This window comes from Mustela putorius, unplaced genomic scaffold, assembly GCF_011764305.1.
Source record: "Mustela putorius furo isolate JIRA1106 unplaced genomic scaffold, ASM1176430v1.1 tig00003962_pilon_pilon_pilon, whole genome shotgun sequence".
In the NCBI taxonomy this organism is placed as follows: Eukaryota; Metazoa; Chordata; class Mammalia; order Carnivora; family Mustelidae; genus Mustela; species Mustela putorius.
The window spans coordinates 18,999,797-19,016,257 of NW_025422106.1; the positions used below are offsets into that span (position 1 = coordinate 18,999,797).

General features: G+C 41.9%; 1 protein-coding gene across 2 annotated transcripts in view; it reads right to left on the reverse strand.

Annotated features, from left to right (window-relative positions):
- Positions 1-9,029, reverse strand: part of ATAD5 (ATPase family AAA domain containing 5) — a 47,584-nt gene extending 38,555 nt beyond the window's left edge. For both annotated transcript variants that reach the window (XM_004747055.3, XM_004747054.3), the window contains exons 1-3: positions 8,893-9,029; positions 2,813-4,713; positions 1,468-1,576 (exon numbers count right to left, since the gene is read on the reverse strand). In XM_004747055.3, the coding sequence (XP_004747112.1) occupies positions 1,468-1,576; positions 2,813-4,713; positions 8,893-8,958 (2,076 nt within the window). In that variant the 5' untranslated portion in view covers positions 8,959-9,029. The remainder of the gene's footprint in view (positions 1-1,467; positions 1,577-2,812; positions 4,714-8,892) is intronic.
- Between the last annotated feature and the right edge of the window lie 7,432 nt (positions 9,030-16,461).

Below are 16,461 nucleotides of genomic sequence, written 5' to 3' on the forward strand. Positions count from 1 at the left end.
GGCTGCCTCTCTCTGTCAAATAAATAAAATCCTTTAAAAAAAAAAAAAAAAGGGAAGAAACCTCTCGACAGCACTTACTACTTTTTCCCTGTTTATCAGCCTTCACTGCACCCATGTGGTTTGGATCCTACTGTACACTACTTCAACTACTCTTAAAAATGTTCTCACCTCCTTTGGCTCCTCTGTCCTTCAAAACAGGGTTAAATATTTACTTTATGAGATTAATGATAAGTACTAAGCATAGCGTCTGGAATGTGATACGCAGTCAAAAAACATGACAGCTGCTAATAGCAACAAAAGAGATGCCAATCTTCTGTCGCAGTGGTATTCACACAAGGACTATGTCACAATCACACTGGGGGCTTTTCGACACACACATACCTGTTCCTACTCACCCTGGGGAAATTAGTTTGTAAAAGCAGCTATAGTATTCTTTTTTTTTAAGACTTTATTTATTTATTTGACAGATTACAAGTAGGCAGAGAGGCAGGCAGAGAGAGAGGAATGGAAGCAGGCTCCCAAGTGAGCAGGGAGCCCGATGCAGTGTTTGATCCCAGGACCCTGAGATCATAACCTGAGCTGAAGGCAGAGGCTTTAACCCACCGAGACACCCAGGTGCCCCTATAGTATTCTTATATACTCTACTTCTCCATTTAGGGTAGTAGTTTTCAATGGGGCAGTGTGGGAGGTAGATTTCTTTCCCTCCTGGGGCTATTTGTAATGTGTGGAGACATTTTTAGTTGTTAGAACCAGGGAAGGTGGAGAGCTACTGGCATTTCATGCGTAGAGGCCCAATTACTGCTAAGCATCCTACAATGCACAATCAGTCCCCTATAACAAAGAATTATCCAGCCCAAAATGTCAGGAGTACCAGGGTTTTTAGACCTGTACCAGAATTATAGACCCCACTTTTTAGCCTCTGATCTATAGAAATAAACCAAAAATTCAATCATGACCTATAAAAGCAGCCTGAAGGAAAATGATTAGAATGTAACTCTTACTAAAAAAGCCTTTTTCTTTTCACTCTCTCTTTTTAAAGATTTTGATTATTTATTTATTTTAGAGAGAAACAGGAGAGAGAGAGAGCGCGCATACATGCAAGCTCAGGGAGGTGCAAAGGGAGAAAGACAAGCTGATTCAGGGCTGAGTCTGGAATCTGAAACAGGACTTAATCTCACAATCCTGAGATCATGACCTGAGCCTGACTGAGCCACCCAAGTGCCTCCAAGAAAACTTTTTCTAAGTAAATTATACTATCCTTACCAATTGCTTTCATCTCACAGTAAGCTATGTTGACAACTTAATAAACTAACCAGAGGAACAGAATAATAGTAACAGTATATGACTATAGTTACCATAACCAATCTATAAAATCTGTGTATCTTCTTCCAGCATACTACTTCTAATAGCAGTTGTTGTTTTAAGAAACAGAATACCACTTAAACAACCCCCTGAGATTTCTATTACCTTTCTAGTCTGAGAAGTAAAATCTCCATCAGTGGCTTCAGATTTCTCACATCTTTTCTTAGATTTTTTCTTAGATTTCTTAGGAGTACTAATTCTGGTGAATTTCATTCTAGGAGGAAAAAAAAAGACAATCATAAGCATTTTCATAATTATGTGTAAGAATTTCAATTAAATATAGAAAAGAACCAACCATGGCTCCAATTTCTAGACAGCTCTCTCTCTTTTTTTTTTTTTTAAAGATTTTATTTATTTATTTGACAGAGAGAGACAGAGTACAAGCAGGGGGAGCGGCTGGCAAAAGAGGGGGAAGGAAGATCCCATTAACCAAGGAGCCTGATGCAGGCCTCAATCCCAGGACCCTGGGATCATGACCTGAGCTGAAGACAGTTGCTTAACCAACTGAGCCACCCAGGTGCCCTGCATAGTTCTTTAAAAAAAATTACTCCCAATTAGATTCAAACTACTGATCGAAAGTAAGGCAAATTTCAAGTTAAACTCTCAGAAAATATAAAATGTTTCCTTTTAGAAATCATAAGCTTTACAGAAAATTGCCTCGGGCGCCTGTGTGGCTCAGTGGGTTAAGCCGCTGCCTTCGGCTCGGGTCATGATCTCAGGGTCCTGGGATGGAGTCCCGCATCGGGCTCTCTGCTCAGCAGGAAGCCTGCTACCCTCTCTCTCTCTCTCTGCCTGCCTCTCCGACTACTTGTGATTTCTCTCTGTCAAATAAATAAATAAAATCTTTAAAAAAAAAAAAATTGCCTCCTAAGATCACTCTTCTATTGGCCAAAACCAGCATGCAAGTATATATACCTTATAGAATATAGCTCAGTTTACCCAAGGAAAAAAACTCTTATTTTTTAATCTCATGTTTGTTACATGCACAGAATTTGTTGGTTTTTTTTTTTTTTTTAAGATTTTATTTGTCTGACAGAGAGAGAGCACGCACAATGAGGGGGAGCAAGAGAGGAAGAAGACTTCACACTGAGTGGGGACCCTGACATGCGGCTCGATCCCAGGACCCCAGGATCATGACCAGAGCTAAAGAATATGTTTAACCCACTGAGCCACCCAGGAACTCCTAGAATTCATATTTGAAAAATATTTCTCTAGGAAGTTAACAACCGTGATGAGAATTTGAAGTCATCCAAAATACATCTAAAATCCTTCTGAAACCATTCCTGACTTTAAGTTAAATGTGGAAAACAAACAGCATTTTTGAAACTGTTTTCTTATAGTAATCAGCTGTGTTCTAGAAAAAATAATAGTCTCCAATGCTTGAAGTATTTTCCTTCCCAGATATTAAATACAGACTACTCAGAACTTCAGAACAAATACAAAAGTTTACCTAATAGGGCTCTCTGAGTCAGAAGGTACTGTTATTAATTCTGCTGTATATAAACTGTGCTTTTCCAGTAAGCTGACTGCTTTTGGAGCGGATGCCTTTGCTGGACTACCCTCTTCAGAATCAGTACCGCTAATGACTATTGTAGTAGGTGTGCTACTGGTTCTTATAGACCTTCTGGTTGGCTTGGGTGTGGAAACATTTACCAAACTGTCTTCAGATTCAGCTTTAGAATGTATAACGTTATCCTTAACCGGCATGCTGGTTCTTCTTGAAGACTTCTTGTTACACGGAGAGGAAATCTTTAGGTCATCATTTGCTAAATCTTTACAAATAAGCCTTTCACTGTTAAATAGTGTGTTGTTTTTGAAAACTTCTATTTTCTTTTGTCTTAAACTCATTCTAAGTCTATTTTGATTCTGAGTATCTCTCAAGGAAAAAGTGGCTGCTTTCTTTTGAATATTGCCCTGTCTATTTTCGCCTGCGGTAGTACCAGTATCTAACATTTTCTTATCCTTTTTCTTCAGCTTTTTACGTTTCTCATTAGGAAAACTTCCTTTCTCAGTGTGTGACGGCGAATTGCCATAATTTGAAACCACCTGGACATTAGGATTTTCTGTGATTTTTTTAGAACTATTGTCTCTTCCTTCCTCGTTTAAAGATTTTTCATTGGATTCTTTCTGCTTCTCAGACTTTCTGACTCCATTTTTAAGTACATCAGCTGCCGGCTGCCTAAATGCTTTCATAAACTGCTGTCTTTCTTCTAGAGTGCATTTTGGTTTCACGGCTTCGCCACTTCCAGCTTCCAACACGGCCAATTCCAACTCTTCCTCCTGGATGACAACATTGGATTTTCTTTTCTGAACGGTCTGTTCATTCTCGGGATCAGACAGACTATTTTCCATTTCCAACTGCTTCTGTTTCAAGAAAATGGCAGGTATTTTCCTTGTCTTTCTGGGGGGGACAGGGTGAACTTGCGCAAGAACAGTAACTGTCTTATAGCGTCCATGTTGGGAAATGTCACAGGCTTCTGGGTCACTTATACAACCACTTTTGACCATATCTTCAACAGTTTCAGAGGGAATACAGATCGACATTGTAGAGTCGGGTATGTGTTCTGCTTTATTTTCTTTGTGACTTTTTAAAAATTCCTCGTAAGAGACAGTAATTGTACTATCATGTAAGTGGGCTGTCCCGGGTCTGTCACCTCTGGAGTCCACATCATTTGCAGAACTCTCCATCTCATTAGTTAGGGAAGGCGGACTCTGTTTCCTATCTTTACCATCTTTTGGATGGATCTCCTCAGCCAATGGTAAGCTTTCAGATAGATCTATTATATCCCTGTGCTTCCTTTTTCTTATTTTTTTGCAATCATTTTTTGTGATCCTTTTTTTAGGATTCACTTTCTTAGAGCTTTTTATGGAAGTCATAGTGCTTGGCTGTTTTTTATCTTGAATACTTTCTGCCAGGACCTCTACATGTTTCTTGTAGAGTAAAAGAGAAGTATTACTTTCTACAAAATCATGATTTAGACTAGAGTCTTTTTTGCTATCATCACTACTAATTTTAATTGGAGATTCATTTTCAGTTTTAACACTATTCATCCGATGCGATAAATTAACTCTCTTTCCTCTCTTCTTAAACTCTAGATTTGAGAACATTTCCAATGCTGGTTTACAGTCTTTGCTGCTGTCAGAGGGCAATGGAGCAGATGACTTTATCTTGCACTCTTTTGCTGACAGCGTCTTCTCATTTGTGGGGGAAGTCTTTCTAAAATAATCCAGAATATTACTGGATTTTGGGGGAGAGAAGACACTGTCTCCAGTCTTCCCTATTGGTGATAAATATTTTGTAATTGTTTTGCAGGAAGATCTGTCATCATCTTTCCTTCGCTTTTTGCATGCCTATCAATTTAAAAGAAAAAAAAAAGCAGTTATTTCAAACAAAATAATACAAAACATAAATTGTAAATACAGATCTAATATTTTAGATATTTAGATTTTTGGATATTTGGGTATTTTAGATATTTGGATAATAAAAGGAAGGCTCCCTTAGGTAATGAACCTGATTTATTAGGGGGAAAAAAAAAGTTTTTTCTGCCTTTTTTTTTTTTAAAAGATTTTATTTATTGATTTGTCAGAGACAGAGCAAGCGCACACACACGCGCACAAGCTGGGGGAAGCGGTAGGGAGAGGGAGAAGCAGGTTCTCCACTGAGAGTGGAGTCCAATTGTGGGACACATGACCTGAGCTGAAGGCAGATGCTTAACCAACTGAGCTACCAAGATGCCCTAAAGAAAGAGGTTTAAAATTAAACCTACATTCAAATCTCAATATCACATCAGGCCGTACACTTATAATTTGTGTGTTTTACTTTATGTGTACTTGAATAAAAAGTTTCAAGGCCACTATACTTATGTACAAATGTGTTAATTTCTGTTGGCCTCTGTTCATTCTATAACCTTTGAATATTACCACCCATCCCACAAAATCTGTAACGAACACATTGCATAAGAATGTGTGAAGTCAAACGCATGGTGGAGACTCTACAAATACCAATTCCATTCCCTCTTTCCTTTTTAAGTTAAAAACAAGGTATTCTTGGGGCACCTGAGTGGCTCAGTCAGTTAAGCATCCAACTCTTGATTGTGTTGGCTCAGATCATGATTTCAGGGTCATGGGATCAAGCCCCTGCTTGCTGGGCTCTGTGCTCAACAGGAAGACAGCTTGAGAGATTCTCTCTCTCCTCCTTCAGTCCTTCCCCCCTGCACTCTCCTCTTCTCTCTAAAATAAACAAATAAATATTTTAAAAAATCATTTTATTTCAGGGATGCCTGGGTGGCTCAGTGTTTAGGTTAAAGCCTCTGCCTTCAGCTCAGGTCATGATCCCAGGGTCCTGGGATTGGGTCCCCGCATCAGGCTCTCTGCTCGGCAGGGAGCCTGCTTCCCTTCCTCTCTCTCTCCCTGCCTCTCTGCCTGTCAAATAAATAAATAAAATCTTTTTTTAAAAATCATATTATTTCTAAGAAACAGACATATAGTGAACAAACTTATGATCCTCAAATTTACTAATCAAGTAAAAATTATGAAGGACACTTAACCACAAATAAAAAAACCAAAACTTTCCAGTGTTTTGTTATTAAAAGTTACTGCCTGTCTCCTGTTATTATTACCCTCACATATCAAGTTGACTATAATACAAAGTTATATTTTTGTTGGCCATAAATTAGTACCTTACATATTAGAAAAAACTATTACTACAAAAAGCTCCATCAGTCTTTTCTTTTAATTTCCCTCAGTTCATTCGTTAAACTAAACTTCCCAGAATGACAAGAAAATTTTTTCAAAGATAAGTAATGAGGGGTGTCTGGTTGGCTCAGTTGGTAAAGCATGTGACTCTTGATCTCAGGGTTTCGGGTTCCAGCCCCACGCTGGGTGTAGAGATTACTTAAAAATAGTCTTAAAAAAAAAAAAAGTAAGTAATGAATGGGGACAGGGCGCCTGGGTGGCGTAGTTGGTTGAGCATTTGCCTTCTGGCTCAGGTCATGATCCTGGGGTCCTGGGATCGAAACTTCACCTGGCTCCCTGCTAGCTGGGGAGCCTGGTTCTCTCCCTCTGCCTGTTGCTCCCCCTACTTGTACACATGTTCTCTCTCTCTCTGACAAATAAATAAAGTCTAAAAAAAAAATAGTGAATAGAGGAATTATACTCTTAGAAAATTAAAAGATATCACAAAGCTATCGTCCTTAAAAACAAAGTACTGAGGGGGCAGCTGGCTGGCTCAGTCAATGGAAAGTGTGGCTCCTGATACTGGGGTTGTGAGTTTGAGCCCCCACTTGGGTGTAGAGACTACTTAAAAAAAAAAAAAAGGCATAGTACTGATGCATGAATAAGGTAGCCAACATAATGGAATGGATTAGAAAACCAGATAAAGAAATAAGTATATATTTAGAACTTGGTATATGAGAACAGTAGAATTTAAGTTAGTGAGAAAGTAAGTAGTTAATAAATGGATAATGGCACAAATTTCTAACCAGTTGGATAAATACGAGGCAAAATAAATTACTGATTAAAATTTCACATGCTAAAATGAAATGGTAAAAGCACTGGAAGAAAATGATAGTGAGCTGTTAGTATTATTATTACCCCGAGATGATTATCAAAGGCATGATACTATGGGCCCTAGAGTCAGGCAGATCTAAGTTCAAGTGCTGGCTCTGACATCTACTAGCATAGGACCCTAAGCATATTACTTTTTAACTTTTTTTTTTCTTTAATTTTTAAAGTAGGCTCCACAATGTGAAGACCAATGCAAGGCTTAAAGTCATAACCCTGAGATCAAGACTTGACCTGAGATCAAGAGGCGGATGCATAACCAATTGAGCCACCCAGGTGCCCACTTTTAACTTTTTTTTTTTTTTTAAAGATTTTATTTATTTATTTGACAGACAGATCACAAGTAGGCAGAGAGGCAGGCAGAGAGAGAGGGGGAAGCAGGCTCCCTGCTGAGCAGAGAGCCCGATGGGGGACTCGATCCCAGGACCCTGGGATCATGACCTGAGCCAAAGGCAGAGGCTTTAACCCACTGAGCCGCCCAGGCGCCCCCACTTTTAAATTTTTAATTTTTTCTTTTCTTTTTTTTTTTTCCCCCAGATTTTATTTATTTATTTGACAGAGAGAGAGAGTACAAGCAGGGTGAGCAGCAGGCAGAGGGAGAGGGAAAAGCAGGCTCCTCACTGAGCAGGGAGCCCAATGTGGGGCCTGGTTCCCAGGACCCCGGGATCATGACCTGAGCTAAAGGCAGACGCCTAACAGATGAGCCACTCTGGTGCCCCACTTTTTTTTTTTTTTTTTAAAGATTTTATTTATTTATTTATTTTACAGAGAGAAATCACAAGTAGATGGAGAGGCAGGCAGAGAGAGAGAGAGAGAGGGAAGCAGGCTCCCTGCTGAGCAGAGAGCCCGATGCGGGGCTCGATCCCAGGACCCTGAGATCATGACCTGAGCCGAAGGCAGCGGCTTAACCCACTGAGCCACCCAGGCGCCCCTGGTGCCCCACTTTTAATTACTTTTTGATCCTCTTCCCTCATCTGTATGGATACAGATAATGATACCTCAGCACAGTTGATATTAAGCAAAATTGTGTATACAAGGCCCCTACCCCTGCAATACTAAAAGGAAAGTATCATTACTATGAAATAAGGTAAGCAGGGCACCAAAAACAGAAACTGCAAGGAAAAGCTTGATAAACTGACCATACAAAAATCAAGAACTGTCTAACTCAAGTACCAAAAGTCTTTCTTCACATCCAAGAAAAGTGAGCAACCGCCCCGATTTAGCAAACAAATATCAGCACAACTATTAGCAAATAGACAAAAGTTATTCAATTCTAAAAATAAGAAAGTCTGAGTCAAATAAGTGAAGGTACATCTTGGCTCACTTCAGACACCAGTATGTGTATTTCAGTTAGAATGCTAGCCTGAGATGAAAAGGTGTAAAAATACAACTGTCACTGAGATGCTACTCCATTACTTCATGACATTAAAGCATCTTTATAACGATTGCTCAGAGCATTTCACTGAAACTTGGTGAAAACATACCAATAACAGCATTCCATGCTCTAAAGCCATGAGTTGAGAAACTGATTCTTTAAAAAATTACTTTGACTCCCGTAATGACCATCTAAGCGGTAGTCTTAGGTTAGTTGAACGGACTAGTTGTTCTTAAAGGTCTTTAAGGTGGACAGACTAGGTGAACTCAGAGATTCTTTTCAAACTAAAGTTCTGATTCCTTACGATGAACCCAGACTTGATCCTGGGATCCTCTGTGACATTTCACAAGTCCAAAACATCAGGTTCCACCAACATTTCAGGATCTGGGAACTAGTCGAGGTATCTTTTGAATCCTGACTTTCCAATGTTTGTTAGCACTTATCACAGCTTTAGGAAGCGACACACTCCAGCAATTGTTGCACACAATGTCACAACCGTGGGGCCTCACCTGGTCCCTCCTCTCCCCTCCTAGATCCAAAGTCGGGATTACCTTTCACCCACCTCCTACAGACAGAGAGATACACTAGCTCACCTCAATCTCGTAGTCCTTCACCGGAGGGGGAGCAGCTGCCGCCGCCATGGCCAGGACCCCCACCATGCTCCCAGCTTTCCGGAATGCCGGTTCCTAGGGCATTGCGCGGCCGGTCCCCGCCAGCCTGGAGGCCATGGAGGCGGCCGGCTCCCGCAGAGGGAGCAGCCGGGGCCGCGGGGGCCGTCTCCGACTCCCCCGTGCCCACCCGGCCGGAGCGGTCGCGGAGGCTGGGCCCAGCTCAGCCGAGTCAGACGCGGGAAGAGGCGGTAAGAAAGCGCGGGCAGCGAGGACTCTGGGACGTGGCCGGGGAGCGCGGGGTGCCCTCGACGCGGGCGCCCCAGGGTGAGCGCCCTGGACTGCGATCCCGGCTGGAAAAGCAGGCCGAACACAGATCGGACCCGCGGGCTTCGGAGGGAGTTCTTGTCAATTGGGTTTTCGCGCCGTCCGGAGCGCAGGGGGCGGAGCTTACGATTGCTTCGGGAGACTGCGCGGACGGTGAGCAGAGAGGGTCAAAATACTTCTTGGGCGAAACTGCAGGAGGCGGGCTTCGTCTCATTTGGGGATTTCAAACTAGCGGGAATTTTGGATATTTGAACTTTTTTTTTTTTTTTAACTGTTTGGTTTTGTTCTTTTTTTTTTTTTTAAAGATTTTATTTATTTATTTGACAGAGATCACAAGTAGACAGAGAGGCAGGCAGAGAGAGAGAGAGAGATGGAGAGAGAGAAGCAGGCTCCCTGCTGAGCAGAGAGCACAATGCGGGACTCGATTCCAGGACCCCGAGATCAGGACCTGAGCTGAAGGCAGCGGCTTAACCCACTGAGCCACCCAGGCGCCCCAGAGATTCGAACTTTTATATATATATATATATATATATGCACACACACATATATATGTGTGTATATATATATATACACTTTCTAAAAGATTTTACTTATTTATTTATTTATTTATTTATTCATTTGACAGAGAGAGAGATCACCAGCAGGCGGAGAAGCAGGCGCGGGGTGGGGGTGGGGGGAAATCGGGGAAGCAGGCTCCCTGCTGAGCAGAGAGCCGGATGTGGGACTCCATCCCAGGACCCCTGAGGTCACGACCTGAGCCGAAGGCAGCGGCTTAACCCACCCAGGCGCCGGGAGATTCGAACTTCTGACACCCAGTTTCACGGATGAGGATAAGATTTGACTAAAGTCCGTTTTCGCAGAATTAAAACTCTAGATTTTTGACGTCCCAAGCTAGCTCGTTTTCAAAAGTGGAAATCTGAAAAATACAGGAAAGGAAGTAATTGATTATATTTTTTCCCAGAAGGAATGTTATTTGGATTTTGCCAAGCATCCTATCTCGAAATACACTCTTTCAGGATCTGAGATTGACACTTTTAACCCTCAGTTGAGCTAAAAGAGGCATTTCTTCCCGTGATCGCGCAGCTAGGGGCCCAATGTCATGGCCTCAGCTGGTGGGAGTGCTCAGCTGTAGTAGGGTACTAGTACTCTGCTGGTTTGTAGTGATGATAATCTCATACATTATTTGCATTGTTTTCAAGGATTGGTTTAGCTTTGACTTTTTTTTTTTTACATTAGTTGCAGTGACATATAGAGTATATTTACTTTGTTTGAGTGCATAGTTTTAACTGGATGATATTGTGAAGGCAAGTAAAAGGATATATCAAATAAAATGGGAAGCCACTTTGTTACATCGGGTTATCCATACTGATTTGAACTGTTGATGTAATTGTACCAATCTCTTTACCATAAATATGGTATTGCTGTTGTTCTGTCATCATAAAGGGTTTAAACTTCTCCATTGAAAACTGGAGGCAGGGATGCCTGGGTGGTCCAGTCTGTTAACCATCTGCCTTTGGCTGGCATCATGATCCCAGGATCCTGGGATGGAGTCCCTTATTGGGCTCCCTGCTCAGCAGAGAACCTGCTTCTGTTGCTTCTCCTGCTTGTGCACTCTCTCTCTCTGGCAAATAAATAAATAAAATCTAAAAAAAGGAAAAGAAAACTGGAGGTAATTATTTTTTCTTTTACAATTATTAGCCCCGGATAAGGTTTTTTAGGAAGGGAGACTGCACTACCTTCAGTCTTCCATATATTGTTTTGTTGTTCTGGGTTTTTTTTTTTTTAATTACTCACCATAGAGTAAGAACATTGCCCAAGGAGATGGATGAGGAAGAGGACAAGGAGGAGAAATAAAAAATCCATTTGACTTCAACCCCCAAACTCCTCTTGGCCCCAGTGGTGGTCATTATTACCTATTTGGTGGGTAGGAGCAGTGCATATGGATACATATATGTATCCACAGAAAAATCTTCAGTGTTGTTTTTATTTACAGAAAAGGTTACAATGTAAATATCACTCAGCAATCTTCATTCATTATTGTTTTCAAGAGCTATCCATAATCCATATAGATCTGATTTACTTCCTTTCACTCCTCAGCATTCCATCCAGCTAGACACATTTTATTTATTCATTTCCTTAGAGTTGTCTCCAATTTTCTATTTCAGTGAGCCGGTGAACATTCCTGTCTATGTCTCCTTGAACATGTGTAATGTTTCTCCAGAAGACACACCTAAAAGTGGAATTGCTGGGTTATCAGGGTATATATCTCTAGTGCTTTTTATTCTTCTCAACTACTAAGCATTTAAACTGCACTGGTTTGTTCAGCATTTGCACTGAGTTTATTTTTAAATACGTACTTGGTATTTTACACAACTCTTCTATAGGAATTCATGGCATTTATAAGTTTTAAACTAAATGAGCTCTCACATCTGTATAGCAAGTTAGCATTTATGATGTGTCCATGGGGGTTTTTATCTTCCCCCATCAGGCTAACCACTGCTTTTAAAGATTGGTTGATTGACTGATTGATTTGAAAGAGACGGGCATGTGTAGAGGGGGATAGTAGAGGGAGAGGAATAAGCAGACTCCATACTGAGTGGGAAGCCCATCACAGGGCTTGATCCCAGGACTCTGAGATAATGATCTGACCTGAAATCAAGAATCCAAGGCTTAACTGACTAAGCCACCCAGGTGCCCCACCCCCTTTTAAAAATTATTAATTTTTGTATTTATCAAAGTAATGCCTGTATTTGGTTAATAAATGGCAAAGAACATTATAAAACTTACTATCAAAAAAGAGCTAGGGGGCGCCTGGGTGGCTCAGTGGGTTAAGCCGCTGCCTTCGGCTCAGGTCATTATCTCAGGGTCCTGAGATTGAGTCTGGCATCCGGCTCTCTGCTCAGCAGGGAGCCTGCTTCCTCCTCTCTCTCTCTCTGCCTGCCTCTCTGCCTACTTGTGATCTCTCTCTGTCAAATAAATAAATAAAATCTTAAAAAAAAAAAAAAAAGAGCTAGGGCCCCTGGGTGGCTCAGTCAGTGAAGCAACATGATCTCAGCTCAGGTCATGATCTTAGGGTTGCAAGATTGAGCCCCACGTCAGGCTCCACACTCAGTAGGGAGTCTGCTTCAGGTCCTTACCCTCTCCTTGTACCTCTGCCCTTCCCCCTGTTCACGCTTGCTTGCCCTCTTTCACCCTAAAATAAATCAATAAATCTTAATTTTAAAGATTTTTGTTCATTTGACAGACAGAGATCACAAGTAGGCAGAGAGGCAGGCAGAGGGGGAGAGCGTGAGGGAAGCAGACTCCCTGCTGAGCAGAGGTCCAGATGCAGGGATGGATCCCAGGACCCTGGGATCATGACCTGAACCGAAGAAGGCAGAGGCTTAACCCACTGAGCCACCCAGGTGCCCCAATCGATCTTAATTTTTAAAAAAAGAGCTGATTTCTTTCTTTTTTTTTCTTTTCAAAGTAGGCCCTTTGCTCAGTGTGGGGCTTGAACTCACCACCCTGAGGTCAACAGTTACATGATCTTGGGACAGCTGGATGGCTCAGTGAGTTAAGGGTCTGCCTTCCGCTCAGGTCGTGATCCCAGGATCCTAGGATCAATCCCCATGTTGGGCTCACTACTCAGCAGTGAGCCAGCTTCTCCTTCTCACTCTGTCTGCTGCTCCCCCTGCTTGTACCCTCTCTCTCTCAAATAGATAAATAAAATCTTTAAAAAAAGACAAAGAGGGGGCGCCTGGGTGGCTCAGTGGGTTAAGCCGCTGCCTTCGGCTCAGGTCATGATCTCGGGGTCCTGGGATCGAGGCCCGCATCGGGCTCTCTGCTCAGCAGGGAGCCTGCTTCCCTCTCTCTCTCTGCCTGCCTCTCTGTCTACTTGTGATCTCTCTCTGTCAAATAAATAAATAAAATCTTTAAAAAAAAAAAAAAAAAAAAAAAAAAAAAAAAGACAAAGAGGGGTGCCTGGGTGGCTCAGTGGGTTAAGCCTCTGCCTTCAGCTCAGGTCATGATCTCAGGGTCTTGGGATCAAGCCCCGCATGCATCCGGCTCTCTGCTCAGCAGGCAACCTGCTTCCTCCTCTCTCTCCGCCTGTCTCTCTGCCTATTTGTGATCTCTGTCTGTCAAATAAATAAATAAAATCTTAAAAAAAAAAAAAAGACAAAGAAAAAAAGAGTCACATGATCTACTGACTAAGCCAGTCAGGTAACCCAAAAAAGAGCTGATTTCTATGTCGTAACCTAGTATAATTTTCCAAAGGCAGTCACTTACAAAACTCTTCTAGCACTATAAATATCTCATTTATTTTTTTAAATGATTTTTTATCTTTTTTTATTTTTTTTAAACTTTTTTTTTTTTAAGATTTTATTTATTTATCAGAGAGAGAGGGGGAGAGAGCGAGCACAGGCAGGCAGAATGGCAGGCAGAGGCAGAGGGAGAAGCAGGCTCCCTGCTGAGCAAGGAGCCCGATGTGGGACTCGATCCCAGGACGCTGGGATCATGACCTGAGCCGAAGGCAGCTGCTTAACCAACTGAGCCACCCAGGCATCCCTTAAATGATTTTCTAAAAGATTTTATTTATTTGACACAGAGAGAGAGATCAAAAGTAGGCAGAGAGGCAGGTAGAGAGAGGGGGAAGCAGGCTTCCTGCAGAGCAGAGAGCCCGATACGGGGCTTGATCGCAGAACCCTGAGATCATGACCTGAGCTGAAGGCAGAGGCTTAACACACTGAGCCACGCAAGCACCCCTAAATATCTCATTTATTAAAGGATTTATATTTATTAGAGATAGAGAGAGAGAGTGCTCATGCACAAGCGGAGGGCAGGGAGAGGCAGAGGGAAAGAGAAAGAGTAACCTGAGTGGACTCCACACTAAGAGCAAGCCTGATGCGGGGCTTGATCCCAGGACCCTGAGATCATGACCAGAGCTGAAATCAAGAGCCACTGCTTAATCAGTTGAGCCACCTAGGCACCCATCTTCTTATTTTTAAATAGAGAAATTTGCTTATACAGCTATTTCTTGATTTAACAATTTTGAACAGTATTCATTAATGTCCTTTTATGTTGGTTAAGGACTTAATTCTCTTATAACAGCACCCTCCACACTTTCTCTCTTCCCACCTTCCCAATATAGTTATATCATAAAGAAGTGTATACCTGTACACAAATGGTCATAGCAGCTTTATTTGTAATAGTAAAAAAAACTGGGAACAGCCTATCAAAAGGTAAATGAACAGACAGACTGTGACACAACCATACTATGGAATACTACTCAGCAATAAAAAAGACATGAACTATTAATACATGAAACACGGATGAGTCTCAGAATCCTTAATACTGAGTAAAAGAAGCCAGATTAAAAAAAGAATACATACTGTATGATTCCATTTTTTTATAATTGAGGAAATACAAACTAATCTAGCATATCAGTCCTTACTTGAGTTCAAGGGTTGTAGGAGGGAACTTTGGGAAGTGAGGGAAATATTTATCTTGGTGATGGTTCCATAGGTATCTACTCAGGAAAAACCTCATCAAACTGTATACTTGGCAGTTTATTGTAAATCAGTTCCCTCAATAAAGCTGTTTTTAAAAATTGTTAAAGCTAATTGAAGGTTTCCAGCATGGGGGGAGATGAATTAGTGGGGTCCTCTCCCTAATATAGAGATGATCAGATGAGCTGGTAAATTTTATTTTAAGATTTATTTATGTATTTATTTGAGAGAGAGAGAGAGAGAGAGAAAGAGAGAGAGGAAACGCGCACACACACAAGAGAGGGGAGGGGCAGAAGAAGCAGACTCCCTATGGAGGAGGGGGCCTGACATGGGACTCCATTCCAGGACCCTGGGATCATGACCTGAACCGAAGGCAGATGCTTAAAGGACTCAGCCACCCAGGCACCCCTAAACTCCTGTTTTTCATGGTGCATTGTGAGTTCATAGAAGAATGTACTAAAGGAATCTGCAAACTTACTCTCAAATGGTTTATTGAGGGGGGCACCTGGGTGGCTCAGTGGGTTAAAGCCTCTGCCTTCGGCTCAGGTCATGATCTCAGGGTCCTGGGATCGAGGCCCACATTGGGCTCTCTGCTCAGCGAGGAGCCTGCTTCCCCCTCTCTCTCTGCCTGCCTCTCTGCCTACTTGTGATCTCTGTCTGTCAAATAAATAAATAAAAATCTTAAAAAAAAACAAAAGGTTTATTGAGGGGGAAAAAATTGTATTGTATTTGTGATTTTTTTATGTCTGAGATTTCTGTAAATTTCAATCCTCAATATTAAACATATACAGCATTAATTAAAGTGTTACGAGTTATAGTCAAGATTAGAATTATCTCTTAATTGGAATGCCTGGGGCTCCTGGGTGGTTCAGAGGGTTAAAGCTTCTGCCTTCGGCTCAGGTCATGATCCCAGGGTCCTGGGATCACCCTGCATTGGGCTCTCTGCTCGGCAGGAAGCCTGTTTCCTCCTCTCTCCCTGACTGCCTCTCTGCCTACTTGTGATCTGTCTGTCAAATAAATAAATAAAATCTTAAAAATAAATAAAAATAAAAATAATTGGAGCGCCTGTGTGGCTCAGCATGCTTGAGCATGGAGCTCAGTTGGTTAAGCATCTGCCTTTGGCTCAGGATGGAGTCCTGCATTGGGCTCCTTGCTCAGTGGGGACCCTGCTTCTCCCTCTGTCCGCCATTCCCCCTGCTAGTGCTTGCTCTTTCTCTGACAAATAAATAAAATATTTTAAAAAAATGTACACTAGAGGGGCGCCTGGGTGGCTCAGTGGGTTAAAGCCTCTGCCTTCAGCTGGGGTCATGATCCCAGGGTCCTGGGATCGAGCCCTGCAGCAAGCTCTCTGCTCAGCAGGGAGCCTGCCTTCCTCCTCTCTCTCTGCCTACTTGTGATCTCTATCTGTCAAATAAATAAATAAATAAATATGTACATTAGAATTATCTCTTAATTATTTTTGATTGGACAGTAGTATTTCTTTGTCTGAGTCCCTATTCAAAAACTAGGTACTATGACTTACTTAGTTATAGCCAGTTGATTCTAAAGAATGTGTTAATAGCTTTAAGTGTGCCCACAGGGGAGTGAAGAGACTAAGAGAAAAGGTTGTCAGTATGTGCCCAATACAGCTAGAGGCTTTCGGAGAAAAGGCTGGAGAGAGGGGAGAGGAAGCCTTGGCTGACCAGATAACCAAAGTATTCTGGATTGAATCCCTGTTTACCAAATAGCTCTCTGGTTA